The following is a 26331-nucleotide window of genomic DNA, read 5'->3' as shown; positions in this document are numbered from 1 at the left end:
CATTAGCGTAAAAAATGATCGCTACATTTACCCTTAACTACATGTAAAGGAATCTAAAGGTAGGATCAGAACCAACTTCCACAAAATATAAATGTACAGCAGTGATCAAGCTTAGAAGTATCTACAAACAAGGTCGTAACTACTACGCGCAGAGTTATGTGGAGCAGTGTAAGTACAAAGAGGTTTTATCGCCTAACCTATCCTACCTAAGTGAATCCTATATTCCTCCAAGGGGAATAAGAGGATGCAGGGGGGGCAGTTGTAGGATCATAGTCACAGCGCTCTTTCCTAGTTGTGTAGGACTGTAAACTCTGCCAAATCTCACCTGTACCATTAAGTCTTATACTCAGGAGGCTTCTCTAAGTGGTATTAGCACACTGCACAGATTAATTTTTTGAAGGACTTTGTCTTTACCTTCCCGTTTTCCTCTCGATGCACGTTCCCCTCATTAAGATTATTTGCGATCTGCTTGTCTGTTTTTCTAATCTATCCGTTGAGTTTCATATAATCAAACTTTCGTACTCGCATATAACACCATTCTCTATAGCCTTACAGATTAGGTTTACTATGGCGTTCAGCTTCGACTCAGCGAGTACTCTTACACTTGAATGTTTATCTGCCTTCCGACTTAGTCTTCTAGCTGGTGATCATGGTTACGCCAAGTTCCCTATTGTCGCTCAGACATCTGTGAAATACTTCTTGAACTTTTTTTCGAGCACATCGCGCTCCTTTATGTCCTTGTGGAGGTACCGCTTGATCTCTCCAATCTCCCGTAGTCTGTACACCCGACTGCCGGTGATGTTGGATGTAATTTCATGCATTCATACATGGTGTCTTCCATTATGTTTTTTCTGTGTGTATCTACTATTCTTGATCTCCTTCGAGAACCAGGTGATCATTGACAATAAATCGCAAATAAAATTTCCGAATTCATGAGGTGCTCTCGTATGGGAGATCTAAAGGTGGATTTCAGTGTAACATACGATGTTTACATAACCCCTCCAAAATGAACCTCCACATAGATAAGGTAGCCAATTTCACAAAAAGATTCTGATCAGCAGAGACGATTTTCTAATGGGGATTAATCCTGCTATGAACTTAATTAGATCCGAACCCGGTAAACCCGACAAGCCGGTAGGTACAGAGGTGGATAACTGATACCCAACGCATATAAGAGAGGCTGAGATGTACGAAGAGAATGAGACAGTGCTGAAAACTCTAGAAATTGGTGCAATGCTCGATTACATATGATATATAGGCTTACGCACCGATAGGTAGGTTTGAGTAATTCAAGCGTTATGTGATGTGTATTGCACTATAAAGCGACTAATCTAAGATCTTCTACATCTTTTTCCTACAAAACCTACGGCAAGGACTACGATATCAGCCAAAGCTAGGTACTAGTGACGAGCTGCTTGTTCCACCACTTTTGCAGCTGAACGTACAAAGAAGCTGAAGTTACTTTCAATACTTCCAGTGAGTGCCGCAACCGCCTTCTCTGCCAAATACTTTACAAAAATTTTCAATTCTCTTCAGCTGCTTGCGAAAGACCCCCCCCCCTTTCCTGCTGCTCGGGAGATACACCAGGCTGGTGCTTTTTTGCATCAAGTCTACTTACCTTTTCTTTAACCTTCCAAATCTTACTTTTGCACTAGACCATCCCTTCGTTTTCGTTCCGTAAACACTCTGTTGAAGAACGTTTGTTATAGCTCTCTGTTTCATTAAGAAAGTTTTCAAGAAGCATCATCATTTCTGTCTGCTGCTGCCGGATTTTAACGACGGCGACGTTACAATTATTGGTAAAATTATAAAATGACGTATATTAAACGGCACCACCATATTGAAAAATGATTTGAATTAGTTGATTACGTTACACGTAACATATGTAAACAAAACCATGCGTGGATGTAAAGGAAAGTGTATTTACGTAAGATGTTAATTTTTTAAACGTTAAACTGAACAATATTCCGTACATGTAGCCTAAAACAGTCAAACTTTCCTACTAAGAACTCCCGAACCTTTTAGGCGAATAATCATGTTTGGTACCCAAGCTACATCTAAAATTTAAGTCGTTTGTTTGGCATTGAGTGCTCGCTTCACATTTGAAAAAAGCTCATAAGTTTGATCCCTACATAAAAGGTCATTGCAATTTGTGTAGTTGAAATAAGAGCATTACACACCCTAGAAGAATTGCCTTCCTGAAAACAATTGGCAGGGTAGCTACACCTATATCGTTAGCTAGCTAGCTAACGCCATTATATCTAAATCACTTCATCGTTCCTAGGTTTTACCTAGTAAACAAATTAACAAACTAGCTAGCTTAAAAGAACAGAATTTGTTTACCAGGGAAGTCTCGGCAACCAAGTATTCTGATTTGCAAAAAATTGATCTAAGTTTCAAACATATTAAGATTTTGGTTAATTCGCAATCTTTAATACTGCAATATTTTCTTGTGCGATTATTTTTTACCTTGGGGTATTTCAAGAGTTTTAAGCTCCCGCAGACACCCTGTTTCAGCCTGTTACGCAAAAAAACACCACAACCAATTTTAAATTTACATTTGGCTTAATCCCACATTAAACTAATATGACACAATTTGACATAAGTTTACAAATTAATTAGAAAACAAAAATAGTAATAATATAAGCGCTACATTTTGGTAATAATTTCATCAGAAATATTTCCGTCCACAACATCGTGGTGATGGTGGTGGAGAGCGTCTTGTGATTTTACACTTCTATTTTCGTTTCTCAGTCCAGAATCGATCGCAGTTATGCATTCTTTTCTCCAGGTGATATCGACCAAGGTTTGGACGCATGGATATTTTCGAAATGTTGCTTCTTTTACAGCTTGCAGTTTAATCGGGTCCAATTGTCCTTTATGCTGTGCTTTCCCGAACACCCTACCGGTACAGTTCCTGCCACGTCTCTCCTCCGCAGAGAATATAGCAAAGGTCAGATTTTTCGCGAAGTTTGCGCGCGAACGACTTTCAACGAATATTTTATCAATGATTTGACTCGATATGAGTGAGGATGACATTTCGACTTGTTCTTGTTCCGCGTCCTGCACATGCGACGGTTCTGAGAGTGTGGTTAACTGAGACAAATACTGATGGGAAGGTACCCACAAGTCAATGCTTTTGCCCTTTTGAAATGCTTTCAAATCGGGGGTGTTGTTCAGTATATGAGAGGTGTCAGTCTTAAAGACCTGTTGAGCTTGTCGGTTCGACAGCGTGAGGGCGTAGTATTCTTGTTGTTGTTGTTCCTTCGCTGCTTGCACCACAGAATAAGACGGCGGAAAGTTTTCCAACATCACGGTCGTGTTGCCGTCTTCGCAATCAGACAGCTTGTCATTCTGCTCAACTTCTATGGTACCGGTTGCCATGGGAACAGGGTTACCATCTGAATCTAACGGTATGTTGAGGTGTTTCATTAAACAATCGACTTTGCTGTTCAGACTTTCCAATTGTTTCTGAATATCACCTAACAAAAGTAAAAGAGAATTCAATACTTGCAAAATAAACAGATTAAGAGGATCCACAGATCTTTGAAGTTCTACGCGTATAAATTAATTCCACAGTGCACAAATTAATTCTGCATTGCATAATTTGGGAACCAAACAATAACACCACCAATTTCAATTTATTAACATCCCTCCATAATATAAAAACCTGACCGCTTTGATTTGAACCCCTCCCCTAATTATCCAGTTTGGAGAACAGAATTTTCCGTAAACCTGCGAAATGAAAGAATATATGCGTATTTTAAAAAGTCCCTCAAAACATCATAACACAAGTGTACATGTTATGCAAGAAAAAACAAACTAATTTCCCGATAAAGAAGTCTCACAAAGGCATCCTATTCCAGGAAGATCTGACAACACAATGTAGTAAGAAAAAACTACACCCTTCACCCCTGACAATATTATCTGCAATATGTAAAAATTTTGCGGTAAAGCAGAAACGCAGATGTTTTTTTTCCGCAAAAAGGTGCTACCCATGTTGAAGGGAAAACAGTTTTTCTTTCCTTCCTAGGTCCTATAAAGTATATCTTTAGAATAAAACTGAGGTTAAAAACGACATACCGAGGTTTGGGCTGGAGCTGTTCAAGTAAATTGCTTTCACGTGACTTGGAATGTCAATTTGCACTCCATCTGTGTTCGATGCACTCTTACTGGCTGCGGACACAGTGGCGCTGTTATTGGTTGTCGGTGTGGTGGAGTGTGTTGCGGCGGAACACAATGCTGCCATTAACGAAACCGCTGACGCAGGCAAAGGGATTCCAGCTTGAAGTGTTTCCGCTTGTGTGACCATGTTAGCAGAAAGAGTGGAGATATCATCTGAAATATATATAACCGAAAAGTGACCAATTTTGATATTATTTATATCCCCCTGAATCGTTACTTTTCCTGTTGCCGTACGGCATATATCGAGGGTTCTACTAGATGTAATTTTAAAGCTGTCGTAACATTTAACAGCCTTTTAAATTCACGTCAGCGCTCAGCAGATTTCCAGGAGAATACCGACATGTTCAAAAAAAAATCCTGATTCACGTCGCGAACTTTTTGCCGACGCGATGTTTTTTTTAAAACTCCATGTAACTTGAACTTACAGAAGTTTTGTTTTATTATTGTCTCTTTGAATTTAACTGCTGTTCATGTATATGGTGCGATCCCAAGACAAAACTGGGTTTATACTTTATTACGTTTATTGTTTAAGGGCTTCCCAGCGCCAGTAAGCCTATAAAGGTTATGCTTAGTGTCTTTCTTTCTTTTTGATGTGTTGTCATGCAACAATTTGGTTATACTTGGGCTAAGGTGCCACATATGTCTTTATTGACGACAGAAAAGTAATAACATGCTATCCTAGAAAGTTATTGATTTAAAACAGCTAATTCGTAATCATTTGTTATCCGGCTTTTTCCTGTAAGCTTGTTTTTACCAACTTGGAATTTGAGAAAAACTAAAGTTTGATAAAATAATGAAAAATAACAACTCTTAAAACTAAATGTGTTAATTTTTTTTATTATTTTTCTTAATTTGAAGTTAAAAAACCTCTACCGTGTGACATAACCTGGAAATTATAAGACTGTTTACCACTTTCAAATAAAAGTCTTTTATTAAGTTTTTATTATAATTTTTTGTTGATATTTTGCTTTATCCTCCTTTTTATACATATTATGTATATTCACTATATTCTTAACACGGATACGAATTTGATACTTTATCTATATATAATGCCTGATACATAAAATGATAAAAATTTAACAAGGGTGTGATTTTTAACATTTTTATAAATATGTCCCAGTTTCAAGTAAACATGTAACATGTTCATGAACAAGCCTGTCTTTATATATAGACAAATATTTTAAGGTATTTAATGAAGTAAAAAGTGTACATATATTATATACATGGACAGAAAAGTTTCAGCATGACAATGTTTTGATTTTGTGTGACAAAAGAAAACCAGTAAAAAGAAAAATAGTTGAGGAAAATCAATTATTGTGCAATAGGGTAAATACATGTTGTTGTTTTTAAGAAACACTAACAGCCCGATGAAAGGAAACAGAGCAAAAAATCTGAATTATCCAAAAAAAGACAAATAGATAAATAAAACAATAAAGTACTTAAGAAACATTTTAGGCTTGAAATTACTATTTTTAAAGAATTATTCAGCCTGCCTTACTAAACAAACCAGAAATTTGCGTCCTAAAACAACCTAGTACCACTTGAGTTGTCCCTTCACCATATTATAGGTATAGAAAAGCCCCAGGGGTATATTTGGGTTAACAACTGATTGGTGGAAAGGTTCAAAGTTTGAATAATATTCAATCAAGATAAAATTATAAAAATTTTTTTATGGGTTTCCCAAGATAGGGGTGCTGCACAAATTTTTCCATGCTTAGTGACTTTTCAACACTGTGGTTTGAATGCTCAGCGCCCATTAAAAAATGTTCTAAAATTAATAAAAGGCTAAAAATAAACGGCGTCTCTTCAGCAATTATTCCTTCACTTTGTCAGTATCTGTCAAGCTCACATCATCAAGATTAAAAATACAAAAGTGTAGTCTGTATATTAGATAGATAGATAGATGTGTGGCTTAGATGGAGAGTCCTGGAGTATTTAATTCTCATTTTAAGCTACGCAGACCCAATTAGTAGGGCCCACGCTCTACTAGACAACTCCCGGCAACATCCAACGGCCCACACAGTGTGCCATCTCCCCAATTTCCCTCACATGGCTTGGGTTAACCCGGGGCTATGGTAACATTCACTCGCCCATGTTGAATCGCCGTCAAGAGAAATCGAACCCCGGTCTCCCACACAGAGTACGAAAGCTATAACCACTAATCTACGGCGCCATTATCCTCTTAGTCATGCGCAACAGAGAATAAAGGCAGAAATAGAGTATTAAGTGCATGCCGTTGGGAAAGCGTATTGCATATGAGTTTGAGAATGAGATTTGTGTATGCCACATATATGTTCATGTTGAATATGACAAATGGGATCATGTCCATATTCATGTTGCCACAAAAACATTATATCAGTTGGTGGGCAGGTTTAATATCACAGTATTTTATGTTATTCCATGGCAATATGACTGAATTGAGAAACCTGAAAAATACAAATCAAAAGCATATTCCTGTTGTAGCTATCCCCAGTGTCAAGCATTGATGGATTTAATTTTTGGGCCGCATAACATAAACAAACTAACTTTTGATTCAGGCTAATCCCCAGAGCTTGTGTACTGATTTCTGATTATTGGCAAAAAAGAAATCCCTGGGGCTTGACTCAATTGACTCAATTATCTACTTTTTTTAGAAAAACAAACTTCATAATCAACCTCGTTCCAAGGTTTTTTTTATAACAGGGCTGACCCATCGGAATCATCGATGTAGAAGATTTCTGGCAACGAGGTTGAACGTGGAGAATGTCGTTTATTAGATATGCTGAGATTGATATCTGGAAAGATGCTACTAACTGCAGTAGAAAGGTTTTGAAGCATACTTTGACTTTCTTAATTGAAGTCTGCATTTTATTGCCTGCCTATTTTTTTCTTATCTTTTCTGCACATGGTAGAGAATCCTGTCAAAATGTAAACATTAAAGCCTGTCTATAAAGGGACGGTGTAATCGATTGCCACAGTGAATACCTCAGAACTATATAGTTATAGTGTGGATGGAGACATTTTTATTTATTTTATTTAAATGTTTTGTGCTGTTTATTTACCTACATTTTAGTATTGATTTTCCTAAAAGTCTTAAAAATATTTTTAGCGTCGTAGATATGTCAACCCCATTTCAAATAAACCAGTGTGGCACCTGACACCCCTTAGTTTTTAATATGATAACCTAGTTGGTCAGATGACGCAACAACAATTTTCGACAGTGGCCTTACACTTGTGTGCCGGTATGTGCATACACCCTACAGAACTTGGTAAACATTGACAACTCATTTAGCTATAGTACAACTGAAAGCAAAAGATTAGACAACTAACTTTGTAATGTAGAATGTTGACTTTCTTGACTTGTTGGCTGATCATGCTGTGTAACCTGCTGGATAGTTTCGGCATTGTTATTTGATGTTGTAATTACAACTTCTGTTGGGTTTTGTTCTTCATCTTGACTACTAAATCCTTGTTCACTGGCAACAATTTCATACGTGAGAGAGTGCTTCTCACATTGATGGCTTCTCTGGTGATCGACAAAGGAAGACAAGCCCCTATAACTTGTCTTGCAAAGACGACAAAAAAATGCTCTTCGTTTCTCACGATTTTTATTCCTTTGATGTAGGTACAAATGAGACTGCAAATTTACTGGGTTTCGAAATGTCTTACAACATATTTTGCATCTAGTAACAATTCTTTTTGGTCTAACAGTCTTTACGGTGTCTTTGTTGAGCAATTCAGCCACCACAGGAGTGACTGTCACGTTTTCCTGCGTGTTTTTGTGCTGATTTGAACTTTGAATTTTCGAATTTTCCATTTTCCCGAAGTTTTAACGAGCTTTTCCCTCATAAAAAATTCTTTTGAGCGCAGACATATCATAACGTGTAAAAAACATGACCAGATTTATTACGTTTAAATGCTCTTAAACAGTAACAATATTCTTTTATACGAATTAAACCAGCCATTCATATTTTCACTAGCATTATTTGATTCAGAAAAAGAGATAATTTGCTTTTTTAATTTGATGTATTTGGACAGTGTCCTGGTTATCCTTGGCCTTCAAATTATTTGTTTTTATTGTTTTCATATTTTTATCCATATTTTAAAATAACCGTGTGATAAACTAGCCATAACCTTAAATAACCACGCACGCACGTAATCACAACATACCAAGACATGATCGGAGGCGCACGGACGCGGCTAGCAAGCTTTTTGTCCTTTAGCTCTGCACTCTTTTTTAGCTTTCTTGCATTATGAATGGGGGGAAATTTGAATTTGATGATGGTGGCTACTACGTTGGAGAGTGGAAAAAAGGACAAGCTGAGGGTTATGGAGTCTGCACAGGACCCAAAAATTTGGGAAAATTTGAGGGCCTTTGGGAATGTGGGACTGAAGTTTGTGGTATTTACACATGGCCAAACGGTATGAATTATAAGGGTGAGTGGCAAGAAGGACATCGCAGTGGTCTTGGCATAGAACAAAGGTTTGACAAAAAGGTATATTTAGGAGAATGGTTGGATGGTGTAAAGCATGGCAGTGGAGTTATTCAATGTTCAAGAGATGGCAAGCCAAGTTTTGAAGGAACTTGGAAGAATGGATTTCAAGATGGTTATGGAATTGAAATTTATAAAGATGGTGGTATGTACCTTATTTTTTTGTTTTGTTTTTGCCAGAAATAGATTGTGACAAAAAAGCAGGAATATGACATTTAAAAATGTGATTGTTTTTACTTTGTGTCTATAGCTAGCTATGTAAAGGAACCTGGATATTGCCTAATATATCTATAAAAATCTAAAATTTGGGAAAACAAAATTGCGCAAAACCAGAATATTTTGACTAGCTATATTACATTGTTTACCTATGTATGTTAAAATATTTCTTAAAGTTATGTTTGCATTAGTAGAGTAAACATTCTGTCTCTGTTTTTGTTTACATTACGTTCATAGTATAAACTTTTGTGCCGTTAAAAGATTTGTTGATATGGTGTTTATATGCTTAGCCTTTTAAAAAGAGACTTGAAAATATACAAGAATCTCTTGTTGTTTTTTGCTAAATTATATTGGTAAATGTACCATTTACAAATCAAATCTTATAAAATGTAATAAAAAAATAATTTTAATTCCACCCTTTTTTAAACTGCTTTTAATCAAAGCACAATTAAGAACTTAACATAAAGTTTATTATTGCTAGTTCTTGTGTTTTCTTTCTTTTTTTTTCCTTGAAAACTATAATTTTAATTTTAACTAAATATCTACATCTTGAAAAAGGATAAAAGAATTCTTGAGTTGCAGGTGCTAATGAATGAGCAAATTTATTTATTAATTATTTATTCAACATATATCTATATATATATAGCAGCTGGGTAAAAAAGATTAGAATAAAAAAGTAATGTTTTGGAAAATTCCATGGCCCAGGTTTTTATATAAACAGTATATATTAACTTGCTACTGCATAATTTATAGAACAGCATCTTTTTCAAACAAAATAATTTCAGTAAATAGCTATGTTATTTTGATATAATTGCATTGCGCCCCTGGGAAATATATGTATATATGTCACTTGTCTATTATTGTAAAACCAATCTCTCTCTGTTATTATAAAGATTGATTTTCTAAGGGTTATTGAGGATATCATTGAGAGGTTAATTTGAACTATTAGTACTAATGTGAGGTGATAATCACCATGGTCACCCAGGGCTAACTGTTTTTAACTTTTCTTTATATCCACCGTTTTTTATTTACATCATTTTTCTTTTAAATCTAAATTTTATTCCGAAACAGAATTACTTTTTTTTTACACCCCTATGTTTATTTATACTTGTTTATGTAGGTATTGTTTGTACATTTTTCTTACGTCATTTAATGTCATATGTGCCTTGTGATATTAAAGATGTTCGTCATTTAATCTGTGCCTTTTTTAAGGAGTGGCAGTATGTCTACGTCATTCTTACGTAGCTCTTTAAAAAAATCGAGGTCACAGCTTTGGCAGGCTGTTTTAGATGTCAACATTTTTTAAAAAAGAGAGTTGAAAGCCTATATACAATATACAGGCTATCAACTCCCTTTGTGTCATGAATAAAAAATAATTGAAATGACATTAAAGTTTTTTCACAACAAGTGACACATATTACAACATGTTTATATAAGAACTTAGTAGATAGAATTATGTTTTTCCATGCTGTTCTAGGGTTTTGCAATCCTTTCTAATTATTACATCAATGACAGCGCAACGTTATGTGGTAGATTAGCAGCTCGTTTTCATTCTAAATTCAGTGCTGCTTACCACGTTGTACATGGAAAAAAAGTATAGGTGCCATGACAATAAATTAATCATTAACTCCGGATGTTTTCTCAACTAAGACGATAAATAAGATATATCTTATTATAATTGATAGTTATAGCAACATTATCTTGATAAACCTATAGATTTTTTTTAGCTTCCTTGTTTTGTGTGTCACAGAGTTCAACTTTTTTCATGAAACAATTACTTTACTGAACCCTCAAAATTATCCATTTTGACTTAATTTTAATATGTAATCTTGAAAATAAGCTTTTTATTTTTTTCTTCTTTTTTCGAGTTTTTGTTATAAATATTTATAAATATTTATTATTCATAGTTATGACGGTGCGTAACTGTGCATAATAGATATCTCAGACAAGCATTAATGTTTTAATTCGCTACTTAAAAAGAGTTGGACATTTTTCCGCATTCCACTATTCGTTTTGACACCAAAGTTAAGTAGGCTAAAAAATATTGCCCAACTTTTAATCATGGTTCTACATATCTTACACTGTACATGAAGAAAGCAAAGTAGTCATCCAAATTTCTATTTTTATTTATGCAGGGTATTATGCAGGTCAGTGGAAGGAAGGCTATCGCCATGGCTACGGAATGAAAGGTCATACGGATCCAAGCAATTTACCCGCTGGTTCGTTGTCCCTTCGACAACTCTTACTGAACAATGGGACAAGTGCACGTAGGACGCGACCTTCCACCGTCTATGGAATGGATCAGGTGTTTCAGAACGAAAAAGATCATGTCAAGCACACCTCCGAGTCGCCGGACATGACTCCGCTACGAAAATCTTTTTCCTCACCCGGAAAGCTGAGTTCAAAGCAACCGCAGTCGACGCCGACAAGCCTGGATCCCAGCACTGCAGCACCGAAGTACGTATTCAAGCTTACTTTTCATCAGAATTTACGTATTTTTCCCGGATAAAAACTATAATGTCATTTCGAATCGCCCTGGCATTAATATTTGTATCAAAACATTTGTCGCGATACATCAAAAAAATTACGTTGTTGTAAATTGTTTTGAGAAGCAGCTATAGAGAAGAGTAACAGGAAAGTGTTGTGACCCTTTGTTGACATCCGCATGAATTGTTGTGTCAATAAGCTGTCTAATTGAAGGAAGTTTTTAGTTTTTTATTTCATTCAGTTCCTAAAAACCTAAACAAGCTTGATTTGTTTCCTAGGAAACAGCGTCACAGCGTGTTCCAAATGATGTTTCCCTTTCGAAAGGAAGGCGAAGAGAAGAAAGAAGAGGTAAAAACAGAAGTTTACAAAGGCTGTTGGGAATACGACGCCCGCGAAGGCTTTGGTATTTGTTACTATGGCGATGGTTCGCGTTATGTGGGCGCATGGAAAGACAATAAACGCCACGGCTATGGTTTACTGATTTTTAGAGATGGTAAGAAGAGCGGTGGGAAATGGTACAACGACAATTTGTTGCTAATGACGAGGCGGAAAAATCTACGGTTGCCGATGATTCGGAAAAAAATTAATCGGACGGTACTTGCTGCTATCGATGCAGCGGAAAAAGGAAACAATAAAATGAAACTAGCTATTAGCAGAGGATTGTCTGCGAAGAAGATCGCGGACAGTGCAAAAGATGTAGCTGCTCTCGCTGAGAGAAACGCGCAACAAGCGATGGAGTGTCGCAAGAAATACACGTTGCATCCTTGTCTGCAAGGTAAGTTGGATCGTGTTTGTTGCTTCTCGGCTATGTTCTCTAATATTTTTTTTTATCTTAATATATTTTAAAGTTCTATATCTTCCCGATACAGAGCAACATCTGTGAATGTTAAAGTAATGTAATTTTTTGGGATTATATCTAGTAGCTACAAGCTTTTTGCTTCAATTTTCGGTGATTACATTAAAGCTCTACCTAGATTTTTTTAGCGTGAAAAATTATCCCCCTTATCATCGATTGTTTTTTATGATATCTTTTAGCCACACTTACAGATTTTTCTCGGCGTAACAGCAATGTTACTGATCTTTCGTGTCAAAGCAGCACAGCAGACCTACCTCGCAGCGGTAGCGTATCGAATGTCTCCGACACCTGTTCTTCCCGATCCGACAAGTCAGCAACTCAAAAATCGAATCATCCCAATGTACAAATTACGGACTCGAAACATGCGCGCACAAAAAGGTCATCCTTGTTATCTTCTTTTAAATGTAATTCTAACGATCTTGGCCTAGACGTCATAAGAAATTTAGACCGTCATCCAGCTCGTGAATCTGCGTTATATGCAGCTATGGACATCACTATTGGTGCAGGCGCCATTAATCCGTACATATCGCAAATGATTTTAATGAATCACAACGACGCGCAGTCGCGCATGAAAAACGCCATCGCAACTTCAAAAAGCTCAGTCGCAAATACAATGTCGAGTAACGAGGTTTTTAGGTCTGCATTATTACCTATAGTGATGGACATAAGAGACTCGCCTGACGGCCCTTGCCATTCAGAAATTTCGCCACCTACGAAAGAAGTGAAATCTGGCAAGTCATTTTTACACCCCACTGACTATTCAGCTAACGCCTCTCGTCGCAGAAAATATGGAACAGGCGTGTATTCGAGTATTGATTCTAACTCTTCCGTTTCGAGTGAAGACGCGCGCTTGATACAAATGAAGGGTAAATTACTTACCGGTGAAGACATCGATTATGATTATATCGCGGTCAGTGCGAGCATGGATGGCCAAGAAACGCTTGTTTTGCACACTGACCACCCGCGACCGAAATTTAAAAGCGATCACACGATATCAGAAAAAGACTATGTAAACTCCTCGACCGGTTTGTACCGAACTGTTGTGGGAAAGGTCCCAAATGTTTTAAACACTGTCAAACCCACGGGTATCGTTTCCCTGGATTCACGCAGGGATTCAGTTGATAGTGGGACGGCTAATGATGACTTGGTTCCAAAAGAAGAATCCCTAAAATCATCCCAACCTCAAAAGGAAAAGTACGAACTTCAAAACACTGGCAAACTTGCTTGTGTTCCTATTACATACAGTCCAAGCTTTGAAGAAAGTGACAAACACACAGGACATGACGAAAAAAAGGAATCTACGTGTGAGAAGTCGAAAACGGAACCATCAGAACAACTAAGACTAACAGACCAAAAGGGAAATGTTGTAAGTATAGCGCCTCGTTCTAACCGACAGCAAGTCGTGATCAACCAGCGTTCTCGCAAACGAGACTTGTCTACGCAAACGAGCCTCGATTATATCGAGGGTGAAACCGGTCAAATTAAATACGCTTCAGCCGACAATGTAAATCGCGTTACAAATAAGAAGTTTAGTATTTCGACTTGGTTAACCAAACGTTTATGGAGTAATCGAGATAGTTTAAGTTCCACGCGTTCGCTTTCCTCTGATTCTGGGTACAAACAAAGTATGAGTTTCGATGACGTCACGCAAACTTGTAATACCTCAAAATCCTTTCCACACATTCCTATGGACGAAGCGAACAGTAAAGAAGACAGAGGTATGGGAACGACTGTAGTTACCATTGAAAATGACAAATTTCGCAGGCTAAACTCGATCGATGCCGTAAAAAAGAAACCGCCAAATGACATGCACTCGCCAGACCATCATCTTCAATCACCACAGGAGTCAGGGTTTGATCTATACAGAACTATCGAAAGTAGCCCAAGATTTCCGACAAAAGATATCAAATTACCGACATTTTTTGCGTCGCCAACAGGGGACTTATCACCGACTGACGATCGTTTATCGGATTTTGAAAGCTATGTTATTTTGGACGAACCAAGCGAGATTTGCGACACGTCATCGGAGACGACAGGGGACTGTGTCACTTCGGACAGCGCGGAGACGACAGGGGTCTGCGTCACTTCGGACAGCAATGCATTTTCTCAACCGGTAAGTGTTTAAAGTTCTCTTTGGGAAGAATAATTTTAACCAACCTGAAATTTCGGTTGGATTTATATTTGTTGTTTCGAGTTGTGTCAATTAAACAAACTCCAATTCTCGTAAGAAAATTCTTAAATTTGTCTGCTTTAATTCCAATAAGGCAGCGAAATTAGATAAAAGTTAGGATATCCTCAGAACATACTCAACTTGAATTTTCTTCTTAGCTAATTCATATAAACTTGTATCCTATCATTGATGCAAAATGTATTTTTCTCGGGTATCATTTAAAGCTATATTGCATTCTTAGATCTGGAATGTGCTAAGAATATATCAGGATGATTTTGCTGAAAATTTTTATGTTGAAATGAAAAACCACTATTCTTATAAATAACGTGTATTTAAATATTAAAAAAAAACCTAGAATAAGGTACTGGGTAAAAAATCGTTGGGATTTAGATATATGTTGATATTTTTTTTAAAAAAAAACATGATCCATTCCAAACAAATGAAGTCGTGTTAGGAAGAGCACATAAATATTTTTTTAGGACGATTACATCAAATTAAAACGAGGAACAAACTGTAAGGCTTGTGGTGGTATTAAAAGAATGCATCGTTGTTTTGAGACAGGATGTAGATTCAGGAAAAAAACACAAGAACATTATGTTTAAGTTCCGTTCTAATGATCCCTCAATTCTTGCAATTTGCGGTGAAAATCCGCAAACTTTATTTTAAGCTGTCTATAAATAAAAATTAGGTTGTCATGCCTCGAAACAAAGTCTTTTTTTCGTTTTTTAAACAACTTCATTTTAAATCTAGATTTTCGTTTTACAAAACTGTATGTTTTGTTACATGTTACAAATACACATGGGTACAAGAATAATTTGTTTTTTACACGTACTGTATCTTTTAAAATTAAAAATAATTAATACAAACCGTTAGAAAAGAAACTTTTAGAAAAAATGTGTTAGCCCTCCATGAAATTAATCCGTGACAACTGAATGAATTTTAGATGCAAGATCAATAACTAGCTTTAAACCCTTTGCTTTTTCTTTTCTTTTTAGGCTGTTACCTGGGTGTGAACATATAGGCTTGTACCTGGGTGTGAACATATAGGCTTGTAACTGTCTATGAATACTGAGACTGTTGCTTGGTTGTGAACATTACAAATTGCTGTTCTGTTACATTTTCGCTGTGGCCGTTCCAGAAGTTATACAATTTTATTTGCACCCTAATTATTTGTGTTTTATAAATACTTAGTTTGACTTTTTTACCGAATTCACTCTCCACCTACGATACATTTCTTAGTTTTAGTTCTAAAAATTGTAAATTTATGCTGTGTCGGTATTTTGGAGCGGTGAAGTATTTATTTTTATAATAGCGTTTTAAATGTCTTATCTTTTTTATACAATTTTTTGTATTTTATAATGAAGCATGTTTACGCTATGAAAATTAATTTTGACAAAAAAGGCGACAAAACAAGATGGCACAATCACTCCTAGCCATCCTGTTTGTTATGTGACTTGTTCTATGGAAGTCTATTTTAGTGATCGACGTCAGGAATTTTCTTTTAAATTGCGATCCAGGGGTTTAACTTTTTTCATGACAAAGAACTTCCATGGTACATTTCACATGCTTAAAAAAAGAAACTTTACAATTTAAAAATCGAAAATTTTTATATACGCATTTATTTTTTGACTCTGGTCCTAAAAGCTAACGGCTCACTTTCGTAGTTTTTATACCCTATTCATTTTTAATCCCAGAATTCACTTCACAAAATAAATTCTTAGTCGAAGCGCGCCATAGACAAAATATATTTGCTTAGGTTGGACTAACGAAATTTTTTACTTTCATTTTTTCTCTCTTTATTTTCTCAACGTGATTCCGAAAAAATGGCTCGCACAAAATTTGATTTTATTTTATGTGTGTGTGGCTAGAAAAGGCAAATTTTTAATAGATGTAATGTTAATATTATACATAAGTCTATTTTTATCCCGTTTATTTTTTATATAAAAAGATTTTAATGAAATAGATTTATGCCGCCGAGTAAGAGAGTGAAAACAAAGAAATTAAAATATAATTTTCTCTTTTCTATCCGGGGTGGTCTATTCCTTTCAAAAAAAATCTAGCATGAGCTTCAAAAAGATCTTGAGATCTTGCGGTAAGGCGTGGGGATTGAACCCATAGCTTTTAACACAGGGCCAAAGGCCATGGGCTTAATCCTCGCCGTCATACAAGAAAAAGTGTGAAGTTATCCCTCTTGCACAGCTTTTACCGTCGAGTAACTGTGACAATACGAACTGAAAAAAGTGGTATGAGTCGCACATCGAGGCTAAAGAGAGATATCACAACCACAATCAACCTCAAAGTTTTACTGAATATTAAATTTAAATTGAATTTTCCAAGGTAACCCTTAAAATTTCTACGCCTTACTTATACTGTTGAGTCTTCTACGTCGATGACGCCAGAGACCTTAGTACAGTAAATGACAAGGTACAACAAAGCAGCAGAAATAGGTTGCAACATGTCAACTAGGCTGTTTGTATCAACAACGTTCTTTATTTAGTGACCTAGTAGGAAGGGCTTAACAACAGTAGACATGAATAACAGGCTGTTAAAGTAGTTGAATCTCCAGAATGGTCACTTAGATTTCTGAAAGGTGTGCTGATGGGTTTTGGGTCAAAATAATTCAGATTGTGTCAAAAATTCTTTTATTTCTGAGTTGATGAAGCAACAGGAGGAAGAGATAGTCTGTCTCTACGTGGTAAGATGTTAGATGTAATGTTTGCTTTGTGGCAAATACTAAAGTCTGGAACAAGCCTGTTGTAAATTTCTTTCTCTATGCCATTGTAGCGAATACATGTTTAACAACCTGAAGGTTTCTCAATACTTTTTATCATGTCTTTTGTCTATTTACTCGGTTATTTCTCAACTCTATATTGGATTTAACGAACTTCCATTTTAATGCGGAAAGAATTAAAAGCGCGTGACAGGATTTTTGTTTGTCCATCTCCACTTCCATCAATTTTAAGAATAAAAAGACAAGCGTAATCTGTTCTTGCTGACGTCATTTCATTGTACGTTTCAGATCTTAGGACGGAAGAAAAGTTAAAGGATTAATAAAAACTTCATTTTGGTTACAAAAAAAATTTAGATGATGAAAGAAAAAATTGCATTTAATGAGTGCCGCACATTGCTATTTTGAACACGGAATTCTTGTTGTCAGGTAAAATGTCCAACAGAATAGTTATGTTAAGAAAAACGTCATAAAAAAGATCTCTGGAATATGATAAAAAGATGTATTTGGGAAATGTGCGTGTTACCTTAATGAAACGGCAAGAAAAACTTTAAATATAGGCTTCAATACCTCGTAAATGCTTCTCAAGATTTTATATTTAAACATTATGGGTATAAATCGCACTAACGTCATGAGCGGAACGGCCTCTTTTATTCGTAGCGATCAGAAAAATGATTTATCGTATAAAAATCAGGTACGGACTGATCGTCCTTTGCACTCAAGAGAAGGCTATTGGGTAAAAAAAAATATTTTTAAAAAAATTTCATGGACAACTGTGAAGAAACATTTGGAAATGTTAATAAACCAAAAACCGCTTTATATGACGACCGAATTCTTTCTCGAAATATACACGCGTGACCAAAAAGGGGTTAGCTTTCAGAGTTATCTACTTTGCAGAAGTGTTTGTTAGGGTTGCCATGATGATAATTTGTACTGATAGGTTTCAAGGTTTAAGTCCACACTTGGACCCACTTTAAATGTATTTAGGGCCATCTACTAACCGCAAACCGGCTTGCGTGGCAGGCAACCAAGCAAGTTACAGCAACGCTTTACGTATCTCTGACGGTAATATAACATAGTTACAGTCGGAAGTGAGGAAAAGTCAATTGTTAGGATGGAATCCCCAAGGATGTGTGAGCTTCCCGATACTTAATTTGCGTTGACGAGCTTGCGCTGTGGAAGTTCCTTTACGAACTTATCACCTGGGGACAAAGTTGTTTCACAAACTCATCAAGGACAAATAAGACTATCCGTTTGATGCATAATGGAGGTAGAGGTGTCTGTTTTGGGAATAGATTCCACTGTAGTATGAAATTTTCACTGTTAGATTCTTCAATTTTCGCGAAAAACAAGAGGATGTTAACATTTTTGAACTTTAGTTAAAAGCAAAAAAAATTTTCGTAAAACACAGAATTTTTTGATGATCAATCATTTATTTGTGTTCTGTTCTATCATCTATAGACTAATTATTCTTTGTAGCACTAATATTAACAAAATACAAGGATAAATTAAGATTGAACAACGTTTTGCCGAACAGCCTAAAAGAAGCAGTAGCGCTCGTCGTGAAAACAGGGACTGGAAATGAGGTTTGGATGACTTCGATTCGACTCCTGTCCATCCCTAAATTTTTCTTAGATTATATTAAAAAGGATCACTTTTATTGATCAGGCTTGACTTTTCCTGAATGTTATTAAGGAGCGTTTTGATCCATTGGGAAACCTCGTCCCCAGGGCATCGCGTATCTTTCTGACATCTGAACGACAATGTTGCATTTATACCTGTTCGGTAAAGTCTTCAAGCACATGTGTTATGCGGATTACACTGACCGCTGTCTCCACATATAAAAGGCATCTGGCCGTGTAAATATTCAGTCTTCATTTTTGGTTCATAAAATACAGTCCTCTTTTAAACATTAGTTTTTAACCCCACAATACTCAATTGTAACACTCTACGTTATAACTTTCGTTGTAGACAAGACCTTAAATATATGTAACTAAATAAGATACTGACTTGCGTCACCTCTACACCGTACACCTATATCTTAAATGGTATTGACCGTTTGTAACAAAAAATGAGTCTAAGGAAGTAGCAGCATTATTAGTGATTTTTGTCTCTTATTGGCGATGCGCTTCAGATTGACAAAAACAAACAAACAACAACAACAACAACAACGGAAATTTTTCTTGCATACACGTGTCACATTTTCTATTTCGTGCATCCGTAGCACCAGAATGAAATCGCGCAAAGACAAAACACAAGACAGAGGAGATACGACAAGTACCGCCTTACCTTTTTAAAATAAAGCCGTCAATATATGCCTCTTTAATAAAACGCCACAACAGTATTTGCAATGGCGTTTATTACAGAAAATATAGAATTTTTACAATAGCTTTTCTTAAATGCGCAGAACATTGAAGTTAGAGTACTATGACTCCATTACATTACTCTAAAGATTTCCGCGTCAAAAAAACTCGATAACGTGTAAAAGACTGACGTCACGTTCTTTCCTGCACAGCAATTGCACCCTTATTATCAAAACACGGGCATGTGTATGTTGTAAAATATTTAATAACTCGTCGTAGCCCGTCCTTTCTATATCACATTTCGTTTTTCCGTAACAGACAAACAGACAGACGACGGCTATTGTTATAGAGACGTCATCCAAATACCATTGCACTCAATTAATTTGCTGGATGGGTATGAACCCATAAATTATTCCAGCCAGCGTTATTTTACAATCTATCCCTTTTTTCATATTTCGCAAAAACAAACTTTCGCGAATGCACCTAAAAATCGCAAATTCGCAAAATACTTTGTCTGTCAGAATGTCAGGTTGGATACCCGTCATTTTTCCCTTTACCCCCGATTCTCTTTTGACGTCGGCACAATCAGATTCCCCTACATTAATTTCGCAAAAGTTTCAGCAAAAAAAGGTTCAGGAAAGATTTAAAAATTTGATCAAAATTAAACAAACAGACAAACAAACAAACAGACAAACAAACAAACAGACAAACAAAAAAACAAACAGACACACAAAAGCACTCAAAAGAAAAGCCACAAAAAACATCGATGATAAAAAATTATGCTATTTTCGTTAAACTAAACACTAGAAAAAAAAAACAGAACTAGAACAAAAAGTTGCAAACTAAAAATCCGAAATCAATTATTCCAAAGATTTCGGAGTGACAAATGTTTGACTGATCCTTTTTCGGCAAATAAATTTTCGGTCGCATATTGCTCAACCTTGGTGAACTGCTTATAAAAAACACGTAATGCGTCGACGCCCATGTATAATATAATTTGATATTTCGCCTAATAGTTTTCAAGCTTTTTCCCTAAGTTCCCTCAGTACAAACAAAGTTTACAGCTGTAACTAAAAAATGGGTGTTGACACCCGAAATGCGTCTAACAACTTCGTTTTGTATTCATGTCTGTTGATGCAACCATTCCAGAAATATTAATGCATCCTTGATTCCCTTAATTTGGCAGATATCATGTTTTACGTTAGCCTAGTTAACTAAGCTTTCTTCTTCGAGTTGATAAAATGAGTTTCTCTCAAACAAAAGCTTAGACGTGAACGAATGACTCAGCGGAAACCTGGTCCTGAAACCTGGTAAACTTTATAGTTTACTAATGTTTGTTAGGGGGAGTGACACCACTCGCGTAATTTTTCTCACCTTAACTACTCCGATTTCCGGTGGTAAGAAAAATTACGCTGGGTCTCCGGGCTAGTTTTACGTATAACTCTGCAAAGAAGAAAACAGTAAAAACAGTTTTTTTTAAATGAAATATAAAATGTGATAAAATAAGCTATAAATATTTGTGCATAAAAAAATCAAATATACCATTCACCCCAACTTAAAACCCAGACTTTGAATTTGTAGATGATTTGGAGTTGAGATTGATTGTAAAGACGTACGAAAATTTTGTCTAGCATTCTATGTTTGCATTATCGTTTGCTAAGATTTAAAGCTAAGGCTCGTTTTCATTTGACTGCATTCTCCGCTGCAGCGCAAAAAGCACATGAGTATTTTTGTTAGCTCGTGCGCACTTAAAAAATTAACTACTTTTGCCATAGTGCACATGCGCAAAAACTTCGTGAACAAGGTGCAAGTACGAATCCAAGAAAGAAACGATTCTAATGGAATTTTAAAGGAAGATTGCTTTGGGGACAAAATCACGAAAGATTACTTCCACGAAAAATTTGATTTCTATAAATCGTGAAAGTTTATTCTCCCGAAATATTTGCTATTTTTGCATTCGTTGCGTTTGAAACTTGTTGAAACTTGTTGAACTAACTAGCTTTTTTTGCTTCACGTGCATTTAAAATATTTTCTTGAAAAAGTGTAAAATAACAGTTGTGAAGTTCGAAGTGCGTGTGTTTTATATAAAAACGCCGTTAATAATTGCTTGTATGTACGACCTTCAAAATTAAACATTTATTCCACTAATTTTCTCAAAAAGATTGTAGTTTCAACATTCTAATAAGCAACACATTTTGATCAGTAGCTCCGAGTTCCCAAGTAAAATATCAACTCGTTCAAACAACGACAGGAGTGTTCGAAAACTAACTTTTTAAATTTTCTTATGGCCCTAGTTTCGCATTCATTACTACTTCTCACAAAAAAGGTTTTCCAGACAAAAAGTACTCACTTTATTGTCTAACTCTTTTCCTCGAAATCATATTCCATCAAGAAATCTCGGGTTGTGGATTCTTTCACAATTTCAGCGGTAATAACGGCTGGAGTTTCAGCGTAATGGCCATGATAAAACATTTCAATAGAAACATCCCCTTTGGCTAGTTTAACAGGAATCTGCTCGGTGAACGGTTCTTTGGTCAAGATACTTTTAAATTCATTTGAATTATTCTTCAAGACGATATTTTTAAAAAGTGAATACGGTAGATCCTGAAAAACATCCAAACCAGCAACTGAAATGTTGACGCCATTTTCAGACGGCCTCATTGACAGGCGAACGCACCTTTTAAAATTCCACTTCTGGATAGGAATTTCCAACTGTTGCATTAATCCCGTTGCGATGACGTCACACAAAGCGTGAATTGCTAGATCACATACGCTATGCAGAGGTGTTTTTTGCAGATTACCAATCACAAGACGTTTCCCTCTTTTCGCAACAATCTCTGGAAAACCATTAGCCGGCGACACAGTCAGGCTTGACCCCATACAAATACACAGGTCTGACTTTTCAGCGTGATCTGAAGCCAGTTCGAGATAGCGTTCAAGAAGGCGTTCTCCAAAATTTACAATCGAATCCACAAGAAAACCATCACATTTGTCGACTTCGCACCTTCGCCCTGTAAGATGGTCAGTTACTTTTTCCGCCTTTCGGGTACGGTAATCGCGCAAATGTTCCTGACCGCATCGCACACATCTCTCTAAGTTTGTGTTTCCGTGAAGCTCTTCAAGAAAGTTTGGATTGAGACCGCTTCTAAGTGTAGACCATCCACATTTTGACTAACAACAAACGATACGTAACCGGCTTCTTGGAGCTTCACAATACTTATGTGTGTCATAGACGGGACGGCGGTTAAAACAGCCGTGGTCGCGTTTTTACCAGCTATTCCTTTATCTTTTAATTCCCAGTCCCCAGGCCCCGTTTTTAGTACAGTATTTAAACCACTTCGATAATCCGGTATTCCTGTGCTTGTACAATTTAAGCGCCGGTGAACATACAGTGACTGCTCTTTTTCACCCACTCTGCAAGGAGATCTAGCTTTCTGTCGAGGGTTTTTTGGTCATCAAAATATTCCATCTTTTCATCCTCCGTGTTCCGACCATAGATAACAGAGGGTGCAGTGGGAGCTTCTGCTTCGTTTGTTGTCTCTGCAGGCGAACTTTTAAACTTAACAACAAAGAATATCTTGATTCTGTTCTACTTCTTTTCTTCAAGAACAATATATAGCTAACTTTAGCCTCCTTTTGTATAATTTCCCCCAAATATGATTAATTTTAATTTCATTTTTAACATTAAATTTTATTACGCGATAAATAAAAAAACTTTAAAAAATGTTCGTTTTAAAAAGTATCTTTAACTATACACTATACTTTTACAATACTTTTAAATTGAAACAATTGTTTCATTTTACTCATTTTTAGCATGATTCACAATTCGCGAAACTCGTGAACGGTAGAAAACGTAGAACGTAGCTTGGCTTTTAAAAAATTTTTATAAGTTTTTAGCATCTTCAGTTATTAGGAAATACATCAAATACTGTAGCGTAAATTAGCGAAAAAGGAAGGTTGTACCATACGCTACGTCCTAACAAGCTAAACAAAGTCTTCCACAGATTCACGACGTCCCAGACATTCACCGCCATTAGCTCTGCGCGAAAAATTATTTTCCGCGGTAATTTCATAAATTAAGAAAGAAAATACAATCCAAGAATCTTTATTTCACTATAACACTATAAACACAAAAGCCAATTTTACAATTTCTGTGCCAACTGAGCGAGCATACTTTTTTCGTTTCGTAAATAAAAGTTAATGTGGTTACACGGTTTAATATATATTAGTCACGTGATCTTCTTCTCTACCAAAATTCATTGCGAAAGGTGCAGTTCTTGCGTTTAGTGAGCACGCAAGTAAATAAAGTACTTCTTGAAGCAAGACATATTTTTCTTGCATGGAGAAGTCTGTATCTCCCGTTTTCTACACTTTTGCTTTTCCTCTTCCCAACTCCTTCAAAAACTTTAAAAACAAAGAAGTCGAAGACCTTCAAAGCTTTAACCCCGTTTTGTACGTTGATCGAGAAGTTTCATCTTTAAAACCATGTAAAAGTGTTGCAGAGGACCAAACTAAACCCTCTCTTCGTACATTGTACCAATTGACTATACGATAGAGCGTTCTCATACTTTTACAGTAATGAAAACGATTCTTTTTAGCTTCAGTGTATCAGCAAACTCATAGTAACGTGTGAAGTCGCCTTGTATGTGATACAGCTGCCATCTTTGTAAATGCTTCTCGTGACGCCATCATGATATTAAACGCCATTAAATAGGTTTCAACAGAGTGCCGAATAAGTCGCTGGAACGTAGTAGAGTATGGTAGAACGGTGGAAATATGCTAAGGCTTCGTGAGGAAAGCCGGAACATAGTGAATTATGTCGTAGCATATTGCATGTAAACTGCTTAGAAACGACAAAACAAACCATCAAATTATTATTGACTATATTTAATTTATGTTTTTATTCATTTGTCAAAAAACGCATTAATAAAATTGCAAAAATTCGCCAGCTTAACTCGAAACATGAACTGTTTACTACAACAGAGAAATAGAATAAAAAAGTAAAAAATATATATTAAAAAACATAAATATTTAACATTTAAATTTTACTTATCTAGCAAATCTGATTTCGACGCATTTCACTAAAGCAAGCCGGTGGACTTACTTGCAGTGGCAACCTCTTCCTCATTCTTTCCCCTTGTAGCAACAGTTCTTCAAACTACAAAGTGCTTACGTAACTAATCTAATATGTTATTATTACACAAAAAATAATTCAAAACTTTTTTTACGATGTTGCAGCAATGCACACAAAAATATTACTTTCTGTTTCTTCATTCATTAGAAACGTTTTTTTATTAGAAATCAGTTTTTTGACCTAAGCCTTAATTTTCTTAGCAAAATGCCTGAATATATATATATAGCTTGAAATTTTCTTGAATTTTTTCTTTTATTCCTCTATTTTCTTTGTTTGTTTTCTTTATAAATAACTAACGATTTATTTGAGATGTCTTTTATTTTTATTGAAGAAAAAAAACTTCTTTTGTTATTATCAGGATAAAAATTTTTTAGGATGTATATTTGACTAAAAATAAAAAGGAAGTTTCCTTTGTGTTGTGTTTTGAAATTATGGTGATTATTACCTAGGGTTACTGTAAATGTAATTACCAAGGTCTCCAAAAATTGAATCTTAAAATGATGAGGCTGGGGATTTTCTTAAAATTTTAAGGTTTTTAAGGCTCCTTTTCTTATAAAAACTTTTCTTTTAAAAAAATATGTGTTATATAGACCTACTTGAGCATCTTCACCAAAACGAATCTCCATATCCTTGCATCGGATTAACTCTGAAACTCCACTAACCACATGGTCGGAAATATTAACTTTCAACTTAACACAATCCTCCAAAGTTATTTTGCCAACTTTTCCAATCACATTAATTTCAACATTTTCACAATCCTTTACAAATACAAAGAGCGCTTTATTTGTTGAGTTGATGTTTTCAACCGTATCCTTCTTCCCACGCACAAAATGTTGTGGCCTGGGTGAAAAACCTGGCAGCATTTCTTCTTCAAGATAATCTGCACAAACTATAGACTTGTTCCTGTTGAAATATTATCTAAATTAAACGAAAGGATTGAATAAAATAGTAAATGACTCCTTAGTTCTTTTGTGTGCATTTTACTATGCACTATTTATTTTATTTTCCCAAATTTCAAATTTTATTTTTTTCAAACTTTTCTAACTTTTGTGTTTTTTTAACTACTTTGCAAAACACTTCTTGAAACCTTACTGGAAAAAGTCATTCAAGAAGTCATTCAAAAATTCATTTGTTATTGCACCTAATTTTACATTTTCATTTTTGATTGTCGAAGCATACTCTGGCCATGATAGAGTTTGTTGCATGGTTGCACTATCTGTGCCTTATTTGATTCTCTATATCATCTTAAAATTAATGTATGTGTGACGAGATCATAATTAACGTAATTTCATATGCTGTATACCTAAATGCTGTACTGCTGTAGAAAATGTTGAAACTTTGAAAAACATTAATAATCACTTGAAATCTTTGATCTATGGTACAAAGAATTAGCATCAGAAGAGCTGTCCTTTGGGGTATTTGCGACTATAGAATTTTAAAATTTGCACTCTAGACACCACTGTATGTCATGCGAATTAAAATTGAATTCCCTGCCTGCCAGAGGTGGGTTCCATTTCATTTTTTCAGGCCCTATTCTTAAAGTCTGTCCAAGCACAATAAAATAAAATAGATAGATCTATCTATCTATTTTATTGTGCATTATTTTTAGTTACTTTTTAGTTAGTTTCGTTGTATATTATAACCAATAAAGCGATAGTAAAGAGCTTTTATCTAAACTTAATAACCAAGCATAGTAAGTAATGTCCCATCCGCCATGTCTATAATAATAGTATTTTTCTGAACCCTGCAACATCTTTCTCGCCAAAATGCTCCCTGGGAG

At 35.7% G+C, this 26331-nt stretch overlaps 3 protein-coding genes across 3 annotated transcripts; 1 reads left to right on the top strand and 2 right to left on the bottom strand.

Annotated features, from left to right (window-relative positions):
- Nucleotides 1-2546: 2546 nt before the first annotated feature.
- Nucleotides 2547-8024, bottom strand: LOC130613662 (uncharacterized). Its single transcript, XM_057434979.1, has 3 exons — nt 7495-8024; nt 4084-4338; nt 2547-3482 (listed from the first exon to the last, which is right to left on the bottom strand). Exons 1-3 carry the CDS (start codon nt 7979-7981, stop codon nt 2650-2652), a joined length of 1575 nt encoding a protein of 524 aa, XP_057290962.1. The 5' UTR covers nt 7982-8024; the 3' UTR covers nt 2547-2649.
- Nucleotides 8025-8301: 277 nt separating this feature from the next.
- On the top strand, nt 8302-16391 carry LOC130613661 (uncharacterized). Its single transcript, XM_057434978.1, has 5 exons — nt 8302-8802; nt 11009-11330; nt 11639-12135; nt 12396-14329; nt 15382-16391. Exons 1-5 carry the CDS (start codon nt 8418-8420, stop codon nt 15397-15399), a joined length of 3156 nt encoding a protein of 1051 aa, XP_057290961.1. The 5' UTR covers nt 8302-8417; the 3' UTR covers nt 15400-16391.
- A 4367-nt stretch (nt 16392-20758) lies between these two features.
- Nucleotides 20759-22869, bottom strand: LOC130613520 (uncharacterized; the record flags this gene model as incomplete). Its single annotated transcript, XM_057434853.1, is given in 2 exon segments — nt 20759-22566; nt 22569-22869. Coding segments are annotated over 2 exon segments (1092 nt in total), but the record flags the coding sequence as incomplete, so codon positions are not given.
- Nucleotides 22870-26331: the final 3462 nt, after the last annotated feature.

The sequence above is a fragment of the Hydractinia symbiolongicarpus genome, chromosome 11 (genome assembly GCF_029227915.1).
Source record: "Hydractinia symbiolongicarpus strain clone_291-10 chromosome 11, HSymV2.1, whole genome shotgun sequence".
In the NCBI taxonomy this organism is placed as follows: domain Eukaryota; kingdom Metazoa; phylum Cnidaria; class Hydrozoa; order Anthoathecata; family Hydractiniidae; genus Hydractinia; species Hydractinia symbiolongicarpus.
Note: the sequence above shows the minus strand (reverse complement) of the source record. Positions and strands in the feature narration are given on the sequence as shown.